The 18,692-nt window shown below is 39.6% G+C and overlaps 1 protein-coding gene across 1 annotated transcript in view; it reads left to right on the plus strand.

The window, feature by feature from the left end:
* The first annotated feature begins 7,805 nt into the window (after nucleotides 1-7,805).
* Nucleotides 7,806-18,692, plus strand: part of LOC764957 — a 234,848-nt gene continuing 223,961 nt past the window's right edge. The window contains exon 1 of the mRNA XM_030978301.1: nucleotides 7,806-8,291. Coding sequence (XP_030834161.1) covers nucleotides 8,089-8,291 — 203 coding nt within the window. The 5' untranslated portion in view covers nucleotides 7,806-8,088. The remainder of the gene's footprint in view (nucleotides 8,292-18,692) is intronic.

Genomic DNA, 18,692 nt, shown 5'->3' on the forward strand with positions numbered 1-18,692 from the left:
ATCAATGCGTGTGATAGAAGAATAAAAACAAAGAACGGACTGAATCTGGACTAGGGCCCAGGCCAGGCCTGATATAGGTACCAACAGAGGTGGCAAAAACCTTTGTATTGCCATTTTGTTTGTTGGATATTTATATGTGTATACAATTATGATAACATTTCCGAATGTTCAGCTTAGTAAAAATATACATCATTTCGTTGGGGGAAAATCTAATAGCAATTACCTGACAAACTGTCTGAATGTGTAGACTAAGGCATTATGAGGTAGTGGGGATTCCCCCAAATACTGGCATGTGATTGGTTTAAAGTTCAGGAGCCATCAAATCGAACTTCATAGCAACCAACTTTGCCTGTTGTTGACTATGAACTAAGATGTATGGTAAAGAAAGAAGAAAAAATGGAAACAGTAATTGTGAAATTATAAGCCTACTGACAGTAATTTCAATTTTTTTTATTCAGTCCCGCAAAAACGAAATTTTGTGTGTTGTATGGGAGAGGGGTATTAGCATTAATTTATTAAGAACAGCATAATTCCTTTGAATTAAATGGTTATAGTCTAGTATAAATTATCTGGTTACTGAATAACCATATTTAATTGTATGGATGTTGTTTTGTAAATAATTTTCCATTATTTATCACAAACTAGTCTATGAAACTCAAACTAGACCTGAAGAAAATCAAGTGACACTTTCAAAAGTTTTTCTGAATCAAGCAAAAATGTTGTTTTACAAAGATGATCTCCGTTTTAAAGGGAAGGGCACTGTTTTGCAGGGCCAAGGTCAAAGGTTATGAGACATTAAACTTATCTCAAACTATTATATCTTGAAAGCTTTGTTACGCGATATTGAGGTTGTAATTCTTCGCTGGGCTACTTAAAGGTCCTAGTTACTTTTTTTTGAGAATGCAAAAGTTTCCTTCTGAGGGTCAAATTGTACATCAGTTTTATTGCACTTCGCGGTATGACCATACAAACAAGGAGTTAATCTCTGAAAAATTGCAGTGAAATGGTCAACAAATAAAAGGGACCATTTTGAAACGTCTGCTAATCAGGAGTGGACTTGGTAATAAGGAGGGGGAGGGGGTGATGATATATTTCCTTTGATAAAATTTAAAATGTCAACAGTAATTCTGGAGTGATGTCAACAAATGGCAAATTAATAATGATGAGACTATGAAGTAGTCTATGGACCATGAAACAATTTCATTTTTTAATTTACAGAACACATTAAAGATAAAGACCAGTCCTTTTTTTTTTCATAGGTTTTTATTTATTTCTCTCATTAAGAAATTGTACATAATTTAGAACACTGTATACAAAATAACAAAATAATCTTTACATTGGTCTAAATAAATTGCAAGTGAACTTTCACATTTCGATACAAGGCTACAAACAAAGTAACACATTTACAGATGAGGTTATGACTTTAACTAAATAAAAATAAAAAGGGCTAGAGAACACCTACTACCCCTGCCCCACAAAATATTTAAACACCTAACAAGTACAACAGTATACAAAACACACACCTATAGAACGAACAAACAAAAGAAAAAGAAAGAAAAAGAAGAAGAAAAAAAAAGCAAGGGTAGCCAGAAGAGAGGAGGGACTAGAAGTTGTATATTGAGAAAAATTAAAAACAGAAAACATTTATTCTCAACTTTCCAAGGCTTCCCATTTCCTTAAATGAATTGAAAGGGTATCTCTTTCCAATGGAAGTTTTTTTCTCTTCATTTCTATTTTCCAATAATCTATATTCTATTTCTTTTGCTTTTGGGGGGTTTCCCTTCTCTCTACTGTGGAAAATTGTAAATTTAATCAAAATCAAAATGTGGTTCAATAATTGAACCAATTGAATGTGGTTCAATAATTGCTCTGTCATGCGATTGCACTGTGAAAGAAACGTTGTGGAATCGATTAGAAAAGGTTGATCATCTACTCATCTAGCATATGAGTATTGGTGTGTTACTGTCAGTTATGACTTAAGGACGTAGGTCCCCTAGTTAATTAGCATAGTAGCACACACATGCTTTAGCAGTCACGCAAAACAAACACTCCCCAATTGTCATTCAATAAAATCTGAGAATGTATACTATTATCGAGATCTATTAGGAATAAATCATTGTCAACATCATTCAATAAATTGGGTTAAAAATAATTATTCCACCATTATGACCAACAGTGTAGATATAATAATTTACCAAATATATCAATTAGTTGGCGGTTTCTCGGCAAAATTTGTATCATCACGTATTAGTCAAAACATATTCTTTCACATGATTGGTAATAAGAGCTTCCATTTCATTTTTTGAGAGGGGGGCGTTTCCAAAACTGATCTTTACCTTTAAGCTGTATTTTGATATCATTGCAGGTCTGGATGCTGGCAGGTCCGAACTAAAAATTAAGGAGGCTGTGACGTCAATGCTGTGGCGCTCTATAGGTGACAGGAAAGTTGGAGCTGGAGGACTAAAATTTTCTTTCCACGGTTTTTTGACTGCAGGTGTAAATTTGAGAGAGATTTTCGAAGTAAGGATGAAAATACATGTAGTAGATGTTGTTTTCCTCCTTCTTGTCAATCCAGGGGGGTGTTTCACAAAGATCATAAGTTGAACTTAAACATTATGGAGAGCCATTTGTAGCCTTAAAATAAAATATATTCAAAAGCGAAAATTCAACTATTTTAAACTTTTCATAAATTCCACATCGAGAACATGAAATCTCCCATGATAGTAAAAATTATGAATGATTTGAATCAACAATTTATGCCTTTTAAAATATCTTTTACAAAATATTTGTAAAGATGCTAACGGCTTTCCATGATTTTTAAGTCCAACTTAGAGATAAGTTCAACTTAGGATCTTTGTGAAACACCCCCAGGATAAAACAAAGAGAGGTGTTGTTGCAGACAAAAGAAGAGTCGGCGACCTGTGATTGTGTGTGAGCTTTTTACCACAAATCACCAGTATCCAATTGACAAATAAGCTGACATTATCAAAGTCGTGGTGGCAACTTTTGGTAGGCTTAAACTTCCAAATCACATGGAAAGGACAGTTGTGGGTAACTCGAAGATGTACTTGATAGATTATATCGGTTACATAATTTTAACCAGTCAATGTAAAAGTCTCAAAAACATAATTTATACTGTTTTTTCTGGCTTTAAGAATGTGAATACATTTTGGGATAAGTCAAATTGGACTATACTTAAATTCAATCACACCTTCCTTTCAGGGAGTGTTAAATAAAAATAGGAAAGGGAGGATGTGACAAAATAGTTTCTGAGACTTTGTGCAAACAGCATGTAAAATTTCTGCCCAAAGAGGGCGTTTTTATAAACAGACACAAGTTTTCTGGCATTCATGTAGTACCTTTGACTCATGTCTCATTTTGTTCGTAATATTCTTAGGACCGTTTTGATACAATAACATACAAATGAATCTGTGTTGGTTCTAACATAGCATACTATACAATTAAGTTTCATGGCATCTAATGTACTCATCACTAAGTTCTATCTTTCTCAATCCTAAGAAACAGCTTGGTAATATGCAGTGGCAGACTACTTTTATGGTCATTATGCTCTTATTTTCCCGCAAATTTATGCAAATTAGCTGTGATGTCCTATGTTAATGTCCAAAATAATACTTTAGCTGTGTTCCCTGTGCCTAGAAACCTGGGTATAGCCATCAAAATGAAGTTTTAACACCTCTCCAACCCCAAGATATAGGCATCTTTGTAACTCTAATTGATGTTGCCATGGTAACAATGGGAAGGTATAAGCCAAAATCCTTGAAAACACGCAAAAGCGTGTGGTTTTTTTTTTGTGTGTGTGGGGGGGGGGGGGGGACGAAATTAACCCCCCAACCCCCCCCCCCCCCCCCCCAAAAAAAAAAAAAAAAAAAAAAAAAAAAAAAAAAAATTGGCAGTAAATGAGTTTTAAAAAGAATTGTATTTTTTAACCAAAAAGAAAATGAAATATACTAAAACCTGAATTGAATCACATAAAAATTATATTCCATTCAAAGAAAAGGAAAGCAAACACGAATTACATTTCCTAAAAATGTCGCATGCCCCTATAGTTATCGCATGTCGTGGAAATATTGTGAGAGGATGGGAAGGCTAAGCCCCCCCCCCCCCTCCCCGTCATAAACTGCTTCCGGTGCGCCTGCTTGCCAGTGCAATATACAAAACGTAAGCTCTGAGGTTTTAGGCATTTAATTACGGCCAGATGAGCACAGGCGCGGATCCACGGGCCGATTTTACCGGCCCGGCCCCCTAGCCCCCCGAAACGGTACAAAAATAGGATAGTAACGTACATTTTACCTTTTTTGAAACAAAAAACAAAAGCGGGTCCCCTGACCCCCCCCCCCCCAAAAAAAGAAGAATATATAAAAAAAAAAAAATTAGCCCCCCCTCCCCCCCCCCGCTTATATTTTCCAACAAAAACTGGACCCCCCCCCCCAAAAAAAAAGTGCTTCCCCCCTCTCTTATTCAACGGCCGGCTTTAAAAAAAATGTGCTCTTACCCGCCTCCCTCCCCTCCCCCCGCTTATTCGCCGTTCGTTTGTTGGCTGATTCGCTGCTAAATATTTTCTCAAGATTTGACCCCCCCCCCCCCCCTCTTGCAGCCTGCTGGATCCGCCCCTGGATGAGCATATTTTGATTCCTCATTTGTGACATTGGCAGGTCACCTATTTTTTTCTCTCTCTTTTTTTCCTTTTCTCTCTAACGTACTTTCTTAAAAAGTGAGGGGGGCTCAAGCCCCTGAGCCCAGCCATTCCGCAGGCCCCTTTTTTCGCGCGACTGTAAATTTGGGTATTTCTAATTTTCCAACAAACGCATAAAAAGGTATGACTTACAAAAAAAATTGAGAAAAAACACCTGAAATCATGTCATTTCAGCAACATTTTTGTAAAGCACTGGTATCGAATAAAAAAATGACCCCCCCCCCCCATCAGTACACCAGCATTCAAGGGCTCATGTTTTCTCACCCCTATAACAAAAAACACACACGCTTTCCCATCCTCTCACAATATTTCCACGATATGCGCATATAGCTATTATCAAAACCTCCATTGATATAGGTGGCATGCGGAATGTTTAGGAAATCTAATTCCTTTTCTTTGAATGGAATTTTATATGTGATTTATTTCAGGGTTTTATTATCGTTATGTTCTTTTGGGTTAAAAATACAAACCGTCTTACTCCTTTACTCTTTTCCTCCTTTTTTTGGAGGGGGGGGGGGGGCGTTTTTGTTTTTTTTTTGTTTTTGTTTTGTTTTTTTTTTTTTTGGGGGGGGGGGGGCAAAAATGCCTTTTGCCCCCCCCCCACACTTATTTGTTTGTGTACCACGGGCAACGGAACCCAGGGTTTGGTCTTACATAGTGCAATACTTAAGCTCCATGATGAAGGAGGTCAAAAACGGTGGGTGGGGGGGGGGGGGAATTTAATATTGTGTCCCCACCCTTGGGAATTGGGAAGGGGAGGGGGGTTCGTACCCCTGTCCATGCCCTTATTTGTCGGTTAGGGCCTAATTTTGTTTAATCTAAAACAATGAGACCCACACAAAAAGTTTCGGCATGTGACACAGTGACAGTAATGAACAGTTAGTTCGGGTAAAAATGGTCATCAGTCTGTTAATGTCACGCAATGCCTTCAAAGTTGATAACGTAATTTGGGGATTATTGTATGTACAATGCGGCCGCTCATTTGCCGGTTTGAGCCCTTATTTCAACCTAACACAATAAAGCACATACAGGGACGGCCGAGCGACTTCCAAAGTGGGGGGGGGGGGGGGGGGGGGGGGGGGGGGGGGCACCAACAAAAAAGGGCACTTTCTGGAAAAAAGGGCACCTACAGTGGGAAACCTCAAAGTGAAAATATACAATTTTTTAGACATTGGTATATACCCCTACATTGTGATTACATTATCAGGGATAATTTCAATATTTGTTTCTCTTCATACATCATACAAGATATTGCTTAAGCATCATACCAGGGCATGTGAGTTAAAGTCTCACCTCCCTGATCATACTTTACAGTTGGGTGTGATGTCTGAATATGCGTTTACGAGCGAGGGAAGCGAGCGATACAAATTTTAAAGATCTGTGAGGTCGCAGTGCCAAAAATTACATCTTATAAAGAGGAAAAAGCCAATCGTGATGGGGTTATAAGCACATTCTCATAACGGAAGACCGAAAAGACCTTTGATAAGTAATATAATTAATCGTTAAATGCGAGCGAGCGCAGCGAGCGAACTTTGGGGAAAATTGCTCTTAGTCGCTTTAAATGAGGGGCACGTTTAATGATTAGATGAAAAGGGGACAATTATCGAAAGGGATAAGACACTTATTAGAAAAGAAAAGAAGCACGTGTCAAAGTACAAAGGATAATTATAAGAGGTGAAAATGAGGCATTTTTTTCACCTGAAAAGAGGCACTCACCAGTGATGAAAAAGAGGCGTTTACGAAAATGGGAAATAGGCATTTGTTGACAGAAAAGGGGCACCGACCATATTTTGATGCGGCATTTATAAGAGGTGAAAAGGGGATAGGTCCCTTATTAGAAAGGAAAAGGGGCACGTATCATTATTAAAAGGGGAATTATCAAAGGTGAAAGGGGAACTGACCAGATATGAAAAGGGGCACTTATAATAAAGGAAAACGTGCATTAGTTGAATGAAAAGGGGGCACCGTTCAGATTTTTAAAAGGGGCAGTTATGAGAAGGGGAATGAGCTCTTTCTTTTTGATGGGGGCACTTATCATAAGGGAAAGGGGCACTTATTAGAAAGGGAAAGGGGCAGTTATGAGAAGGGGAAGGAGCTCTCTCTTTTTAATGGGGGCACTTATCATAAAGAAAAGGGGCACTTATTAGAAGATAAAAGGGGCACATTTTAAAATGAAAGGTGTGCTCATCCGAGTTTAAAAAAGGGGTAGTTATTAAAAGGAGAAGGGGCACTTCTTACAAAGGAAAAAAAAGGGGCAGTTGCCAAAGTAAAAGGAGCACCTCTCAGTTTTGAATAGTGCAATTATCAGAGGTGAAGGGGGCACTTATCAAAAGTGAAAAGGGGCACTTCTCGTACCTGAAAAGAGGCACTTACTAGAGATTAAAAAGGGCACAAGATAATTTCAAGATTTATGGGAATGGAAAATGGACACTTATTGTAAAGGAAAATGGGAACATGTCGAAGGAAAAGGGGCACTTGTCAAAAATAAAAAGGGCACTCGTCAGAGGTGAAAAGGGGGAAGGGGCACTTTTACTAAGTAATAGGGGCACTCGTCAAAGTAAAAGGGGCACTTTCCCTATGTAAAAGGGGAACTTCTTACAAAATAAAAGGGGCAATTTTCCACTGTAAAAAAGGGGCACTTTTGGGGTATCTGAAAAAGTGGGGGGGGGGCACTGTGCCCCCTGCCCCCTTCCTTCCCCCGGGAGGGCCGCCTCTGAGCACATACCACTTGCCCCGAGCAACGCCACAGATTAACTGATTTGGAATATTATTAGTCATGTTACGTTAGGCTTTTCTCGCCATGTCGGCAAACCTCGATTCTTTGGCGAATGCCTCGATCAAGCCTCTAACAACGACACTAGTTAACAAAGCTTTGACGTTAGAATGAAAATGATATTTGCAAATTTACGAGCTGCAGAAAAAGACTCACGTCTTAAAAAGAATATTCCACTGTTCCCCCATTGTTTGTTATTATAAGGCGCTGGAAATATATTTTAATCTCAACGACTGATGCAAGTGCACGGCCGTTGCGCGTGAGCGCAGAGCAGACGACCGGTGCGGAGATCGCGAAAACCATGCGCTTTCGATCAGACTCTCCTCGCTTTATTCATTGGCATTGCACTTCTAGCTAGAGCAGAGGAACTTTCGGAACTGGTGTTTGTGGATTTGTACTCGAAGAACAATGGATCATATTTGTATCGCTTCGCTCTCAAGATAGATCCTTACATTCTATGGATAATTATTAGAGGATTCACAGTGACTGGGACTTTAACAGTTTGAGTAATATCTATTTGCCGTTTGTGGAAAAACGAATTTCGTGTCTCGTCTTGAAGGACAACTTTCTGAAAGATTGAACCCTTCTCGGCGGTACCACGATGGTGCTGCTACCCCGGGGTTCCGCGGTAGGCGGCCTTGGTAGAACTGCTAGAAGTAGTATGCTGCGTCTGAATTGTGTTCTTGTTGGTGTTTTCTGTATCTTTTTATCAATTGCCACCTATACATCCAATGCTCAACGATTATATGGACATACCACGACAGGACTTGTGAACGCAAGATATGTGTCTGCCACTTCAGTCAGGTAAGGCCTTCACAATTTTGTGAAAAGAAAGATTGCAATTATCTTCTGTGACATTTTTCTGACAGTTAATCTTCTTCTACTTGATCCATGGTTTCTTTCTAATCCAAGGTTTTGATTGGTATTTTGCATTAGAAAGCCAAGTTGGACAAGACAGAGAAGAGAATGGATATTCCCCCCTTTATTAAAGTCTATAGCCTAGGTTTAAATTGTATATCATTTGTAACAAGAAAATAGATTTAAAAACGTTTATAGACATCATGTTGGACCTTATATATTTTTGTTTATTATTTGAGTCAATTATAATTTCTAAAAATTTACAAACCCTAGAACTTTCCTGACATTAATCATATGAATACAAGTGACAGAGAGAGTGAAAGAGAGAGAGAGAGAGAGAGAGAGAGAGGGAAAAAAGAGGGGGAGGGGGGGGGGGGAATCAAATAGTCATCAATTGGTCAATTGGTTCATTGTCTGACTAATAACAGATTTAATTATTTACTTACAAGATTAGTTAATGAATGAATGAATCATTCAATCATTTAAACAAATCAACAAATGAATGAATCAACCAGCCCACCAATCAATCAATCAATCAATCAATCAATCAATCAATCAATCAATCAATCAATCAATCAATCAATCAATCAATCAATCCCAATCAACCAACCAATCAATCAACCAATCAGTCAACCATTCAATCAATGAATCAACTAACCAACCAAGAAGCGTATCATTCAATCAATAATGCAATCAATTCACCATTCATTCATGAATGCATTTGCTGGATCAGTAAATTATTGAATGAGTATATTAATACAATCAAACAAATTTTCATTAAACCATTGTATAGGAAGATGGTGCATATAATGAGTAACTGCAACAATGATGTGATGACCAATCTTAAAAGCTTTGCACCTATAACAGGTGTTAGTTGGAGAGCTACCTGTTACATGAGGGCTTTTTCCTATGACACTATTGACACTTATGAGTGCATTTCCTCTTTCTCACTTTCTCTTTCTCCCTCTCTCCTTGCTGTCCCTTCCTGTTTTCTCTCTCCTACTCTCTCTTCTTTACTTTCTCACTATAACTTGTTTTTCTCACACTCGCTCTTTCTTCTGGAGTCCCATTTCTCCACTCTCCTTTCCCTTTCCTAATTCTCCCTTTCTATTATTCTCTCTCCCAAAGTGTTTTTGTTTATGTTTTTATCTCTCTTTCCTAGAGTTTCCCCACTCTGTTCTCACTCTCTTTCCCTGTCTTCCTTGTTCTGTCAGCCTGTCTCCAACTCCCCCCCCTCTCTCTCTCTCTCTCTCTCTCTCTCTTTCTCCTCTCTATCACTATCCATTCATTTCAGTGTCTTGTTCTTCCCTTTCCTGTCTTGTCTCTTTCTCTCCTGTGTCTCTGTCTGTCTCTCTTTCACCCTCTCTTGCTTTCCCCTTCTCTCACTGTCTCTCCCCTCTCTCTCCCCCCTCTCTCTCTCTCCACCATCTCTCTCTCTCTCTCTCTCTCCCCATCTCTCTCTCTCTTTCTCTCTCTCTCTCTCTCTCTCTCCACCCCTCTCTCTCTCTCTCTTTCTCTCTCCTCTCTATCACTATCCATTCAGTGTCTTGTTCTTCCCTTTCCTGTCTTGTCTCTTTCTCTCCTGTGTCTCTGTCTGTCTCTCTTTCACCCTCTCTTGCTTTCCCCTTCTCTCACTGTCTCTCCCCTCTCTCTCCCCCTCTCTCTCTCTCCACCATCTCTCTCTCTCTCTCTCTCTCTCTCCCCATCTCTCTCTCTCTTTCTCTCTCTCTCTCTCTCTCTCTCTCTCTCCACCCCTCTCTCTCTCTCTCTTTCTCTCTCCTCTCTATCACTATCCATTCAGTGTCTTGTTCTTCCCTTTCCTGTCTTGTCTCTTTCTCTCCTGTGTCTCTGTCTGTCTCTCTTTCACCCTCTCTTGCTTTCCCCTTCTCTCACTGTCTCTCCCCTCTCTCTCCCCCTCTCTCTCCACCATCTCTCTCTCTCTCCCCATCTCTCTCTCTTTCTCTCTCTCCACCCCCTCTCTCTCTCTCTCTCTCTTTCTCTCTCCTCTCTATCACTATCCATTCAGTGTCTTGTTCTTCCCTTTCCTGTCTTGTCTCTTTCTCTCCTGTGTCTCTGTCTGTCTCTCTTTCACCCTCTCTTGCTTTCCCCTTCTCTCACTGTCTCTCCCCTCTCTCTCCCCCCTCTCTCTCTCCACCATCTCTCTCTCTCTCCCCTCTCTCTCTCTCTCTCTTTCTCTCTCTCTCTCTCTCTCTCTCTCTCTCCACCCTCTCTCTTTCTCTTACTCTCTCTATCTTCAGTGTGTCCTTCCTTCCTGTCTTCCTTATGGTGGTCCTTGTTACTTTGCTCTTGATTACTTTTTATAGTCTTTCTACCAGACCAAGCAAGACTTTTCCTTTTGTGATAATAAGGAATTCAACAGAGTCTGGAGAAACCAGACTATCTGTGAACCTACATGTATCTTGTGAATGTGGAGAGAAGCAGTTATGAAATTAATTTTTTATTTTTTCTACTGCAGTAAAAATAAAGAAGAAGTGATTATTATTGACAGGTGTAACAAACTCAATCTGCCCAGTACCCAGACTACACACTGCTTTTGTTCTTATGTATACTCGGTATCATAATGATCATGTAAGGTACATGCAGCCTTTTCACACACAGCTAAAATTCTATAAACATGACTAGTATAAACGTGTTTCGAACGTGTTTAAACTAATCACGAGCCTTTCACACACAGAAATTTCGGTGCGATCGTTAATTGTTTCGTGATTAACTACTGCTCGTAATATGCGCAGTAGTGCCATTGCGCATTGAAGGTCATGTCATGTCAATCAAAGCGCACGCTCCATCCAGTTTAAACACGTTTAAACAAGAATTTCCTTTCACACACATAATGTCAAGCTCTCTAGATACGAACTTCGTATCTGCAGCCTGCTTTTAGGGGCGTATGGATCGCGACTTCGTATCTATCCCAACATCGTATAAACGATGTTCACACTGGGAAATTTTGTCTATAAACATGTTTAAAATTTTACGATGATTCTAATCATCACTAGATACGATGAATTTTAGCTGTGTGTGAAAAGGCTGATTGTCGCCTCTGTAATTTTTTTGAGAAAGGTCAAACAAAGAAAAAAGAGTGTTATTGGAAGGAAATGGAAAGACATTTGGTGAAGATTGGCACAGATAAATGTTGACAAAAATATTCTGTAGAAAAGTTTGAAGATTCAAGGGAAATTCTAAACATTGATCTACAAAAACAGCACCTTGGAATAACACTGACATGAAGGAATTCCGGTGCTCCGATAATGCTCTGATGAATTGCTCTGGCCTTTATTTCACCACAGATATTAGAAGTAAAGTGTCAGTTGGATCTAGGATTAGGATTATTATTACTATTATTTATTTGACCAATCAGAAATCATACAAAATTTGAGTATAACATTCAGATGATAAACAGTTTTAGGAAAGTGGAGAAGAATCTGCTGGTCAGGGGTGACAAAAGTAATTGAAATTGCTATTACTCGAAAGCATGTCACCCCCCTCCCTCACCCTCCCATTAGGGTTATTTTAAAGAATTAGATGTAGTTTGTGGTCCTGGGATAAAGTTAGGAAATAGTTTAGTGCATATAGTATGGACAGTGGAACATTTGACTTACTCTCTAAAAAGAATTGAGTGATCACTCGGTGAAATAGAGTGAACATTCACTCTTTTCTTCTTAGAGAGCACTCTAAAATTAATCCATATTCACTCCTAAACAAGCGATCACTGGTGTGACTCCCGGTGAAGTGAAAATAGAGTGAACATTCACTCTTTTCTTCTTAGAGAGCACTCTAAACTTAATCCATATTCACTCCTAAACAAGTGATCCCTGACGTGACTCCCGAAGAAGTGAAAATAGAGTGAACATTCACTCTTTTCTTCTTAGAGAGCACTCTAAAATTAATCCATATTCACTCCTAAACAAGTGATCACTGACGTGACTCCCGGAGAAGTGAATATAGAGTGAACATTCACTCCTTTCTTCTTAGAGAGTACAAGTGGAATTACGGAATAAAGAATGCAACAACCAAGAGCAATTATGTCAAACTGTCAAACCCATGGCCTTTAGTCCATAGGTTTAATTCTTACAAGGTCTTTGACATGTACTATTAGGGGGCATTCAAATTCAGAGTTTTTATGTCTGATCATAATGGACTTGTTTACATTTTTTCTCTCAGAAATCTTGAGATTTCAGACTTCCCTCAACTTGTAGGCTGAAGGCATTCCAAGAATTGTTTTGGACTATCATTCAATAAAGACGACCACAGCATTATACATTACCCTTGTGCGTTTATCTGTGTTAATGACCTTTCAGGAAATTAGCCAATTTTAGTTTCCTCCTATTTGTTACAGCGTCTGCAAAGTGAGGATTTATGCAGGGCATTCTGTTTTTTGAAAAGTCAAGTAAAACATTGTGTAATAAGTGCAACAAATTTATAACACTCCCTACTTTATATCTTCAACAAAATAATAGTCCTGTTTACTTATTTTATGCATACACTTTGAACCAAAGTTTCTCATGAAAACACAATAAGCTTGCCAGAGGCTAGCCCAACATAGCAACAGTGAATGTAGCTACATTTAAGTGGATACTATCACGTATATCAAATTTTGAATTAAATAATTCATAATTAGGGGTTCTGGAGATAAACATGCATAAATTTAAATACATTAGTAAACAGGTCTGTTTAGAACATTCAAGTTCTCTACGTGATACGCCAGACAAACTGACAAAAGACTGACCAATTGTTTGCCATTGGGGGTAATGTAATTGTTTTTTCAGTTTGGTGTTGGTCTGGTGTCGGTCTGGAGTTGGTCTGGTGTCGGTCTGATGTTGGGTCTGGTTTTGGTCTGGTTTTGGTCTGGTGTCGGTCTGGTGTCGGTCCGGTGTCGGTCTAGTGTCGGTCTAGTGTCGGTCTGGTGTCGGGTCTCATTGGTGTGACCAAGGTACTAACCAATTACAAATGACTGTTAAATCACCCACTGTCTTCTCTCGTTAGCAGCCAGCAGCCACCTGCCTCTCTTTCATAACCCACTCCTTCCCACTCTCCTTATCTGATTTGGTTTTCCTTCTTTAAACGAGTCCTTCCTTCCTCTCCTTCCTTTACACTTGCTCTCAGACAAGAGTTATGTTACCTGTTATGTCAAACTTTAGTCAAGTTCACACAACCGTTCGTAAACGTATACTGAGAAAAGATGTATTTGCACTGCAAGCAAATCATCATTGACTTTTCTCACATTACGTTGTTTTGTCAATGGACAAAAAAAACACAAACAATGAAATGAAAAAGTCCACTTCTGGGGCCCTTTTTTCATTGACAAAAATCAGTGACAAATCTGCTGATAACTAATCAGAAGCAAGGATTTCAGTAGCTTATAACAAAAAACTGTCATTTGTCACCGATGACAAGTTTTATGAAACGCCCCCCTGCAGTGTGGTTTTTCAAAAATTTTGCCCGCCCTTGAAATTGTTTAATGCGTTATATCTGAACAAGCCTTATAACGGTCTCATGTGAACACAGGTTTTGACTGAGGTTATTTTATCTACCTGTTCACAGTCATGTCAGTGTTATAGTGAGTCACGTCGCTAAGTGTTAACAGGCCTCGCTACCTCTCATCCCCTTGCATCGTATTACATTGTGTGTATTGTTATTTTTATTACATACTCGGTGTATGTGTTACAGTCAATCCTGCTTTTAGTGACCACCTGTATACAGAAGACCACCTGTCTATAAAGACCCCAATTTTTGGTTCCCTTGCACAGTGTTGCTCATTACAGGAACCTGTACCTACTCATAAAGACCCTTTTTGTTTTCTCCCTGACTCCCTGGAGTAGTCTTTGTACATAGGTTTTACTGTGTAACATGCGTTACACATAAATTCGGTAAATACAAGTAAGATCTTATTGTGTGCAGTTCACATTAATTTACGTGTTAAAAAAAATGTTTTTTGTTTTGGTTTACTGTTTCATATCTGAATCTGAACGAGTCTTTTAAAAAATGACCAAATTTCTCTTCCGGAAACACAGTCAGGTATGCTCGTGATGAAGTGTTTTACCTGTGTCATGCCCACTTAAATAACAAAACACAGCATGACAACATGTAAGTCACAATGTTATTCTTTAAAGTTGCTTTCTGGAATTTTTCAAAACTATGATTGCCCAGAACGGGTTGAATCTCAAAGATGATGAAAAAGATATTTATATAATAAACCTTGGGCATGACCAGATAATGTCTTTTCAATCAGTGGAAGGTGACGGAACCGGTCTTTTAGGTTGATGGCTTAATACTGCTAATCCAAACAGACAATATGTGCATGAAGATGTACAATAGAAATATGAATAACACAAAACGTAGGATCATTTTTGAAGAAGAGAAGGAAGAAGAAGATGAAGGAGGAGGAGGAGGAGGAGGAGGAGGAGGAGGAGGAGGAGGAGGAGGAGGAGGAGAAGAAGAAGGGAAGAGGAGGAGGAGGAGGAGGAGGAGAAGGAGAAGGAGAAGGAGAAGGAGAAGGAGAAGGAGAAGGAGAAGGAGAAGGAGAAGGAGAAGGAGAAGGAGAAGGAGAAGGAGAAGGAGAAGGAGAAGGAGAAGGAGAAGGAGAAGGAGAAGAAGAAGAAGAAGAAGAAGAAGAAGAGAGAGTGAGAGAGAGAAGGGGGGGGGGGGGGGGAGGAGAAGAAGAGGAGGAGAAGTGGATGATAAGTGGAAAGTATATCAAGGATGATGGGAAAAATATACTTTAGAGTCCAATAATCCTTGAGCATGACCAAGTAATATCTTTGACTCAAGGCGCATTTATACTGTCAAATACCTCATTTTGAAAAGTCGCGATGTTTCGTGCACCCGGTTACACTTGTGCTGAAACATCACCGACGGAGCTGTTCAGCGATGTTTTGGCGTGTTTCGGTTGGTAATGCGCATGTGCAGTCTTCCCGACCTTTGACCCCGGCCTGCTATAAGATTTTTAGCGCGCGCAATTTCCAGCTAGCGCTATAGCTAGCTAAATAGCGATACATCCCATGAGCATGCATGCGATATGTTTTGTTTATCTCGCGTGTAGTATTTGAGGCAAGAGTGGATAAGTTACGAAGTACGGACTACGGCTGCTGATTCAGTTTTCCCAAATTCAATCGAAATCTAGTAGTAAAAACGATATGGGAAGGTTAAGAAAATCATCGTTGTTAATTGTTAATTTCATGCTTTCACTCATTTCTCTGAGGCCCTTTTCCCCACGTTTGCAGGGACGCTTGGAAGTCTGGTGGAGGAGCTCTCCCTGCCTCCACATCGAAATCAAGAACTTCATCTCATCATCAGTCCAATGGGAATTGTTCACTTCCATATTAATTAATCTAACAAAACACTCAAATACTACTACTAGACAGATATGGCCAGACGGGAATAACGAAGATTGAATAAAGGATGAGTTAACGGAATTGGAACAAACGGAGCTGAATGAACGGATAACACGCGCGACGATGGAAATGCTATAAATATCACACGGGAAGAACGTGGTTTAAAAGAGCGCGGGTAACAATCCGGAAGTGCCGGAAGTCACGTGCCTAACATCGCGATGTTACAACTGCGAGCGGTTATACTTGCCAAACACGCCAAAACACGCCAAAACACGACAAAAGATCACACTTCGTTTTGGAATGTTTGGGGCTTGGCATGTCTGCCGGTAAAGCGTAGTTGCCCTTGGTAACATCGCGGCCAGGCGCCGGTTTGGCATTTTTTGGCGTGTTTGGATGACAGTGTAACTGCCCCTACAGTCGAAGGTCAAGGAATTAGGCTTTTAGGTTGGTGGCTTAATAAGTTGCTAATCCCAATGGATTACATTAGTAAGCAGCTGCTTCTTGATGTAACTACCGTAATTCATTTCTTAATAGGACATTACAAGCATTTATTTGAAATCCTTCACGGGTTTCGTACTTCAGTCTACAAGGGTAAGGGTCATAAATAAAAGAAGTCCACTGGCTGGAATGATTCCATGTCTGCACGCCCTATCAGATAAAGATAACACACCCTCAACATCATTACCCTGGTCATTGGATAATTCAATCGCTATTCTGCATATACAGTGAAACCTGTCCATAAAGACCACCCAAGGGAGAACAAGAAAAGTGATCTTTATAGGCAGGTGGTCTTTATGTACAGGTTCCTTTAGTACATGTTTCAATGAGAAACCATTTTCAAGGGAAACAACAATTGTGGTCTTTGTAGACAGGTGGTTACTAAAGCAGGTTTGAATGTACATGTAATAGTGCCTATACATAGAGATACATTTTGCTCCCTGGGAGTATTACAACCAGGCGCCATTTTAAAATCAGACACGTGCCAATCCAACCACACTAAGGCTCACATCCTACAGGAAACCGGCCATTACAAACCTGGGTGGAGAGAAGCAACAAAAATAAAATCCCTTGCTGAAATGCTGTTGCCAGTCAAGCTCCAGTCAAGTCCCCTCTACCATGACTCCTCTGCCCTTATAAATACAGTCTATACTGTCTATAATGCACAAAAAGTGGTCTTTGCAGTCAGGTTCCTTTAGTACATGTACATGTTTCAATGAGAAAACATTTTCAAGGGAAACAAAAAATGTGGTCTTTGTAGACAGGTGGTTACTAAAGCAGGTTTGACTGTAATAGCAAGTTTACATTGATTTTAATGCCCTTCTGGCTCTCAACAGAAAAAGCATACGTAATACACCTATCACTTTTCAAAGTACACTTGGTTAATAACCCTCAGTATTAAAGCCCAGGTGTTTGCCAAAGAGATTCAAAAGTCACTACAAGTCATTTCCTTTCTTTGCCAACCCAGCTGTGTTTCTCACAACAACCGTTGTTATTGTGACGTTACAACAATGACCCCTTTGCTGAAAATATGGAAACCAATGAAAAGGCTGAACCAATATAGCATATAGGTACCTATTCAGGGGTGGATCCTGGATTTCCTTTTTTTGGGGGGGGGGGGGGGGGGGGGGGGTTGGGAGCTTCTCACATTTACTCCAGAAACTTTGATATAAATGTGTTAAAAGGGAATTTTCTTTTTTAAGAAAAAAAGAAGTTATAAATTGATGTTATATTGCTTGTTGAAGTCAAGACCACGAATCCTGTTAATCTGTAATCTTGAATGAGCGGTCAAATCATTTTGGTGGCTGTTTTGTTGGTGATAAAAAGTGCAATATTTTGTTTCCATGATAGACAAGCATTGGAGTGACATAAAGTTGTCTTTGAGTAATCATGACTCATATACAGGGGCCCCATCAATTATCATACTCTGTGGTATACATGCTAACTATAATTATGATAGTTAACATGTAAATGTACTTTACCACGTTCTCAAAACTGTAAAACTAGAAACTTTGAACTTCTGTAAGGCTGGTTAAAGATTAAGCTTTGTGAGAGTTTCACATCACAAAGTACACGTTAATATAATCATCAGATACATTGTAGAATCTTTTCAATCGATGATCGATTCTATAAAATGTCATGTAGGAACAGTTTAGCATAATGTTCTTGTGAGAGCATTGAAGTGAATTGATTTATTCATTTGACTTTCAATCTTCAGTTTGGGGGCTTGGATACTTGCCTGTTGTGAATGGCTTGTACATGTACATGTAGAAGTCTAGATGAGACATTTTGTCTAATATGTGTCTCTCTCAGCACAGGCTTGTTTAATGTGATTGGATTTGGTTAGTCCCCTGTCATTCTCTTTCGGTATTCTTAAATTCTCCTCCTTTTCACTTGTTCTCTCCTCTCCTTCTCCTTCTTTTCCCTTTTATCCCTTTCTCTCCCTTCTCTCCCCTTCTCTCCCCTTCTCTCCCCTTCTCTCCCTTTCTATCCCTTTATCACCCTTCTCTCCCCTTCTCTCCCCTTCTCTCCCCTTCCCTCCCCTTCTCTCCCCTTCTCTCCCCTACTCTCCCCTTCTCCCCCTTCTCTCTCCATCTCTCCCTCTCTCTCCTATACCTCTCTCTCTCTCCTCTCCCTCTTTCTTTCTCTCCCCTCTCTCCTTCTCTCCCTCTCTCCCTCTCTCCTTCTTTCTCCTTTCTTCCCTTCTCTCCCCTCTCCTTCCCACTCTTTCCTATGTCTCTTCCTTTCTGATTATAGCTGCTTGAGCTAAAGACAGAGTGATAACTCTCTAAGCAATTTGGCAGTCTAGAAAATATTGTTTCTATTGGTGGTTGAACACAAGTAACATAAAAACATGTAATTTCCAAACGTGTAAAAGTTATAGATTTAGTCGACAATTTAAATAAGATATGTAGAGTGCATGTAAAGCCATGGCTCGATGTAGACCACAGTGTTCGCCTGAGGTCAAAGGTTAAATGATGCTATAGAATGGATAAATTTC

Source organism: Strongylocentrotus purpuratus, unplaced genomic scaffold (genome assembly GCF_000002235.5).
Source record: "Strongylocentrotus purpuratus isolate Spur 01 unplaced genomic scaffold, Spur_5.0 spur5_contig_812, whole genome shotgun sequence".
In the NCBI taxonomy this organism is placed as follows: Eukaryota; Metazoa; Echinodermata; class Echinoidea; order Camarodonta; family Strongylocentrotidae; genus Strongylocentrotus; species Strongylocentrotus purpuratus.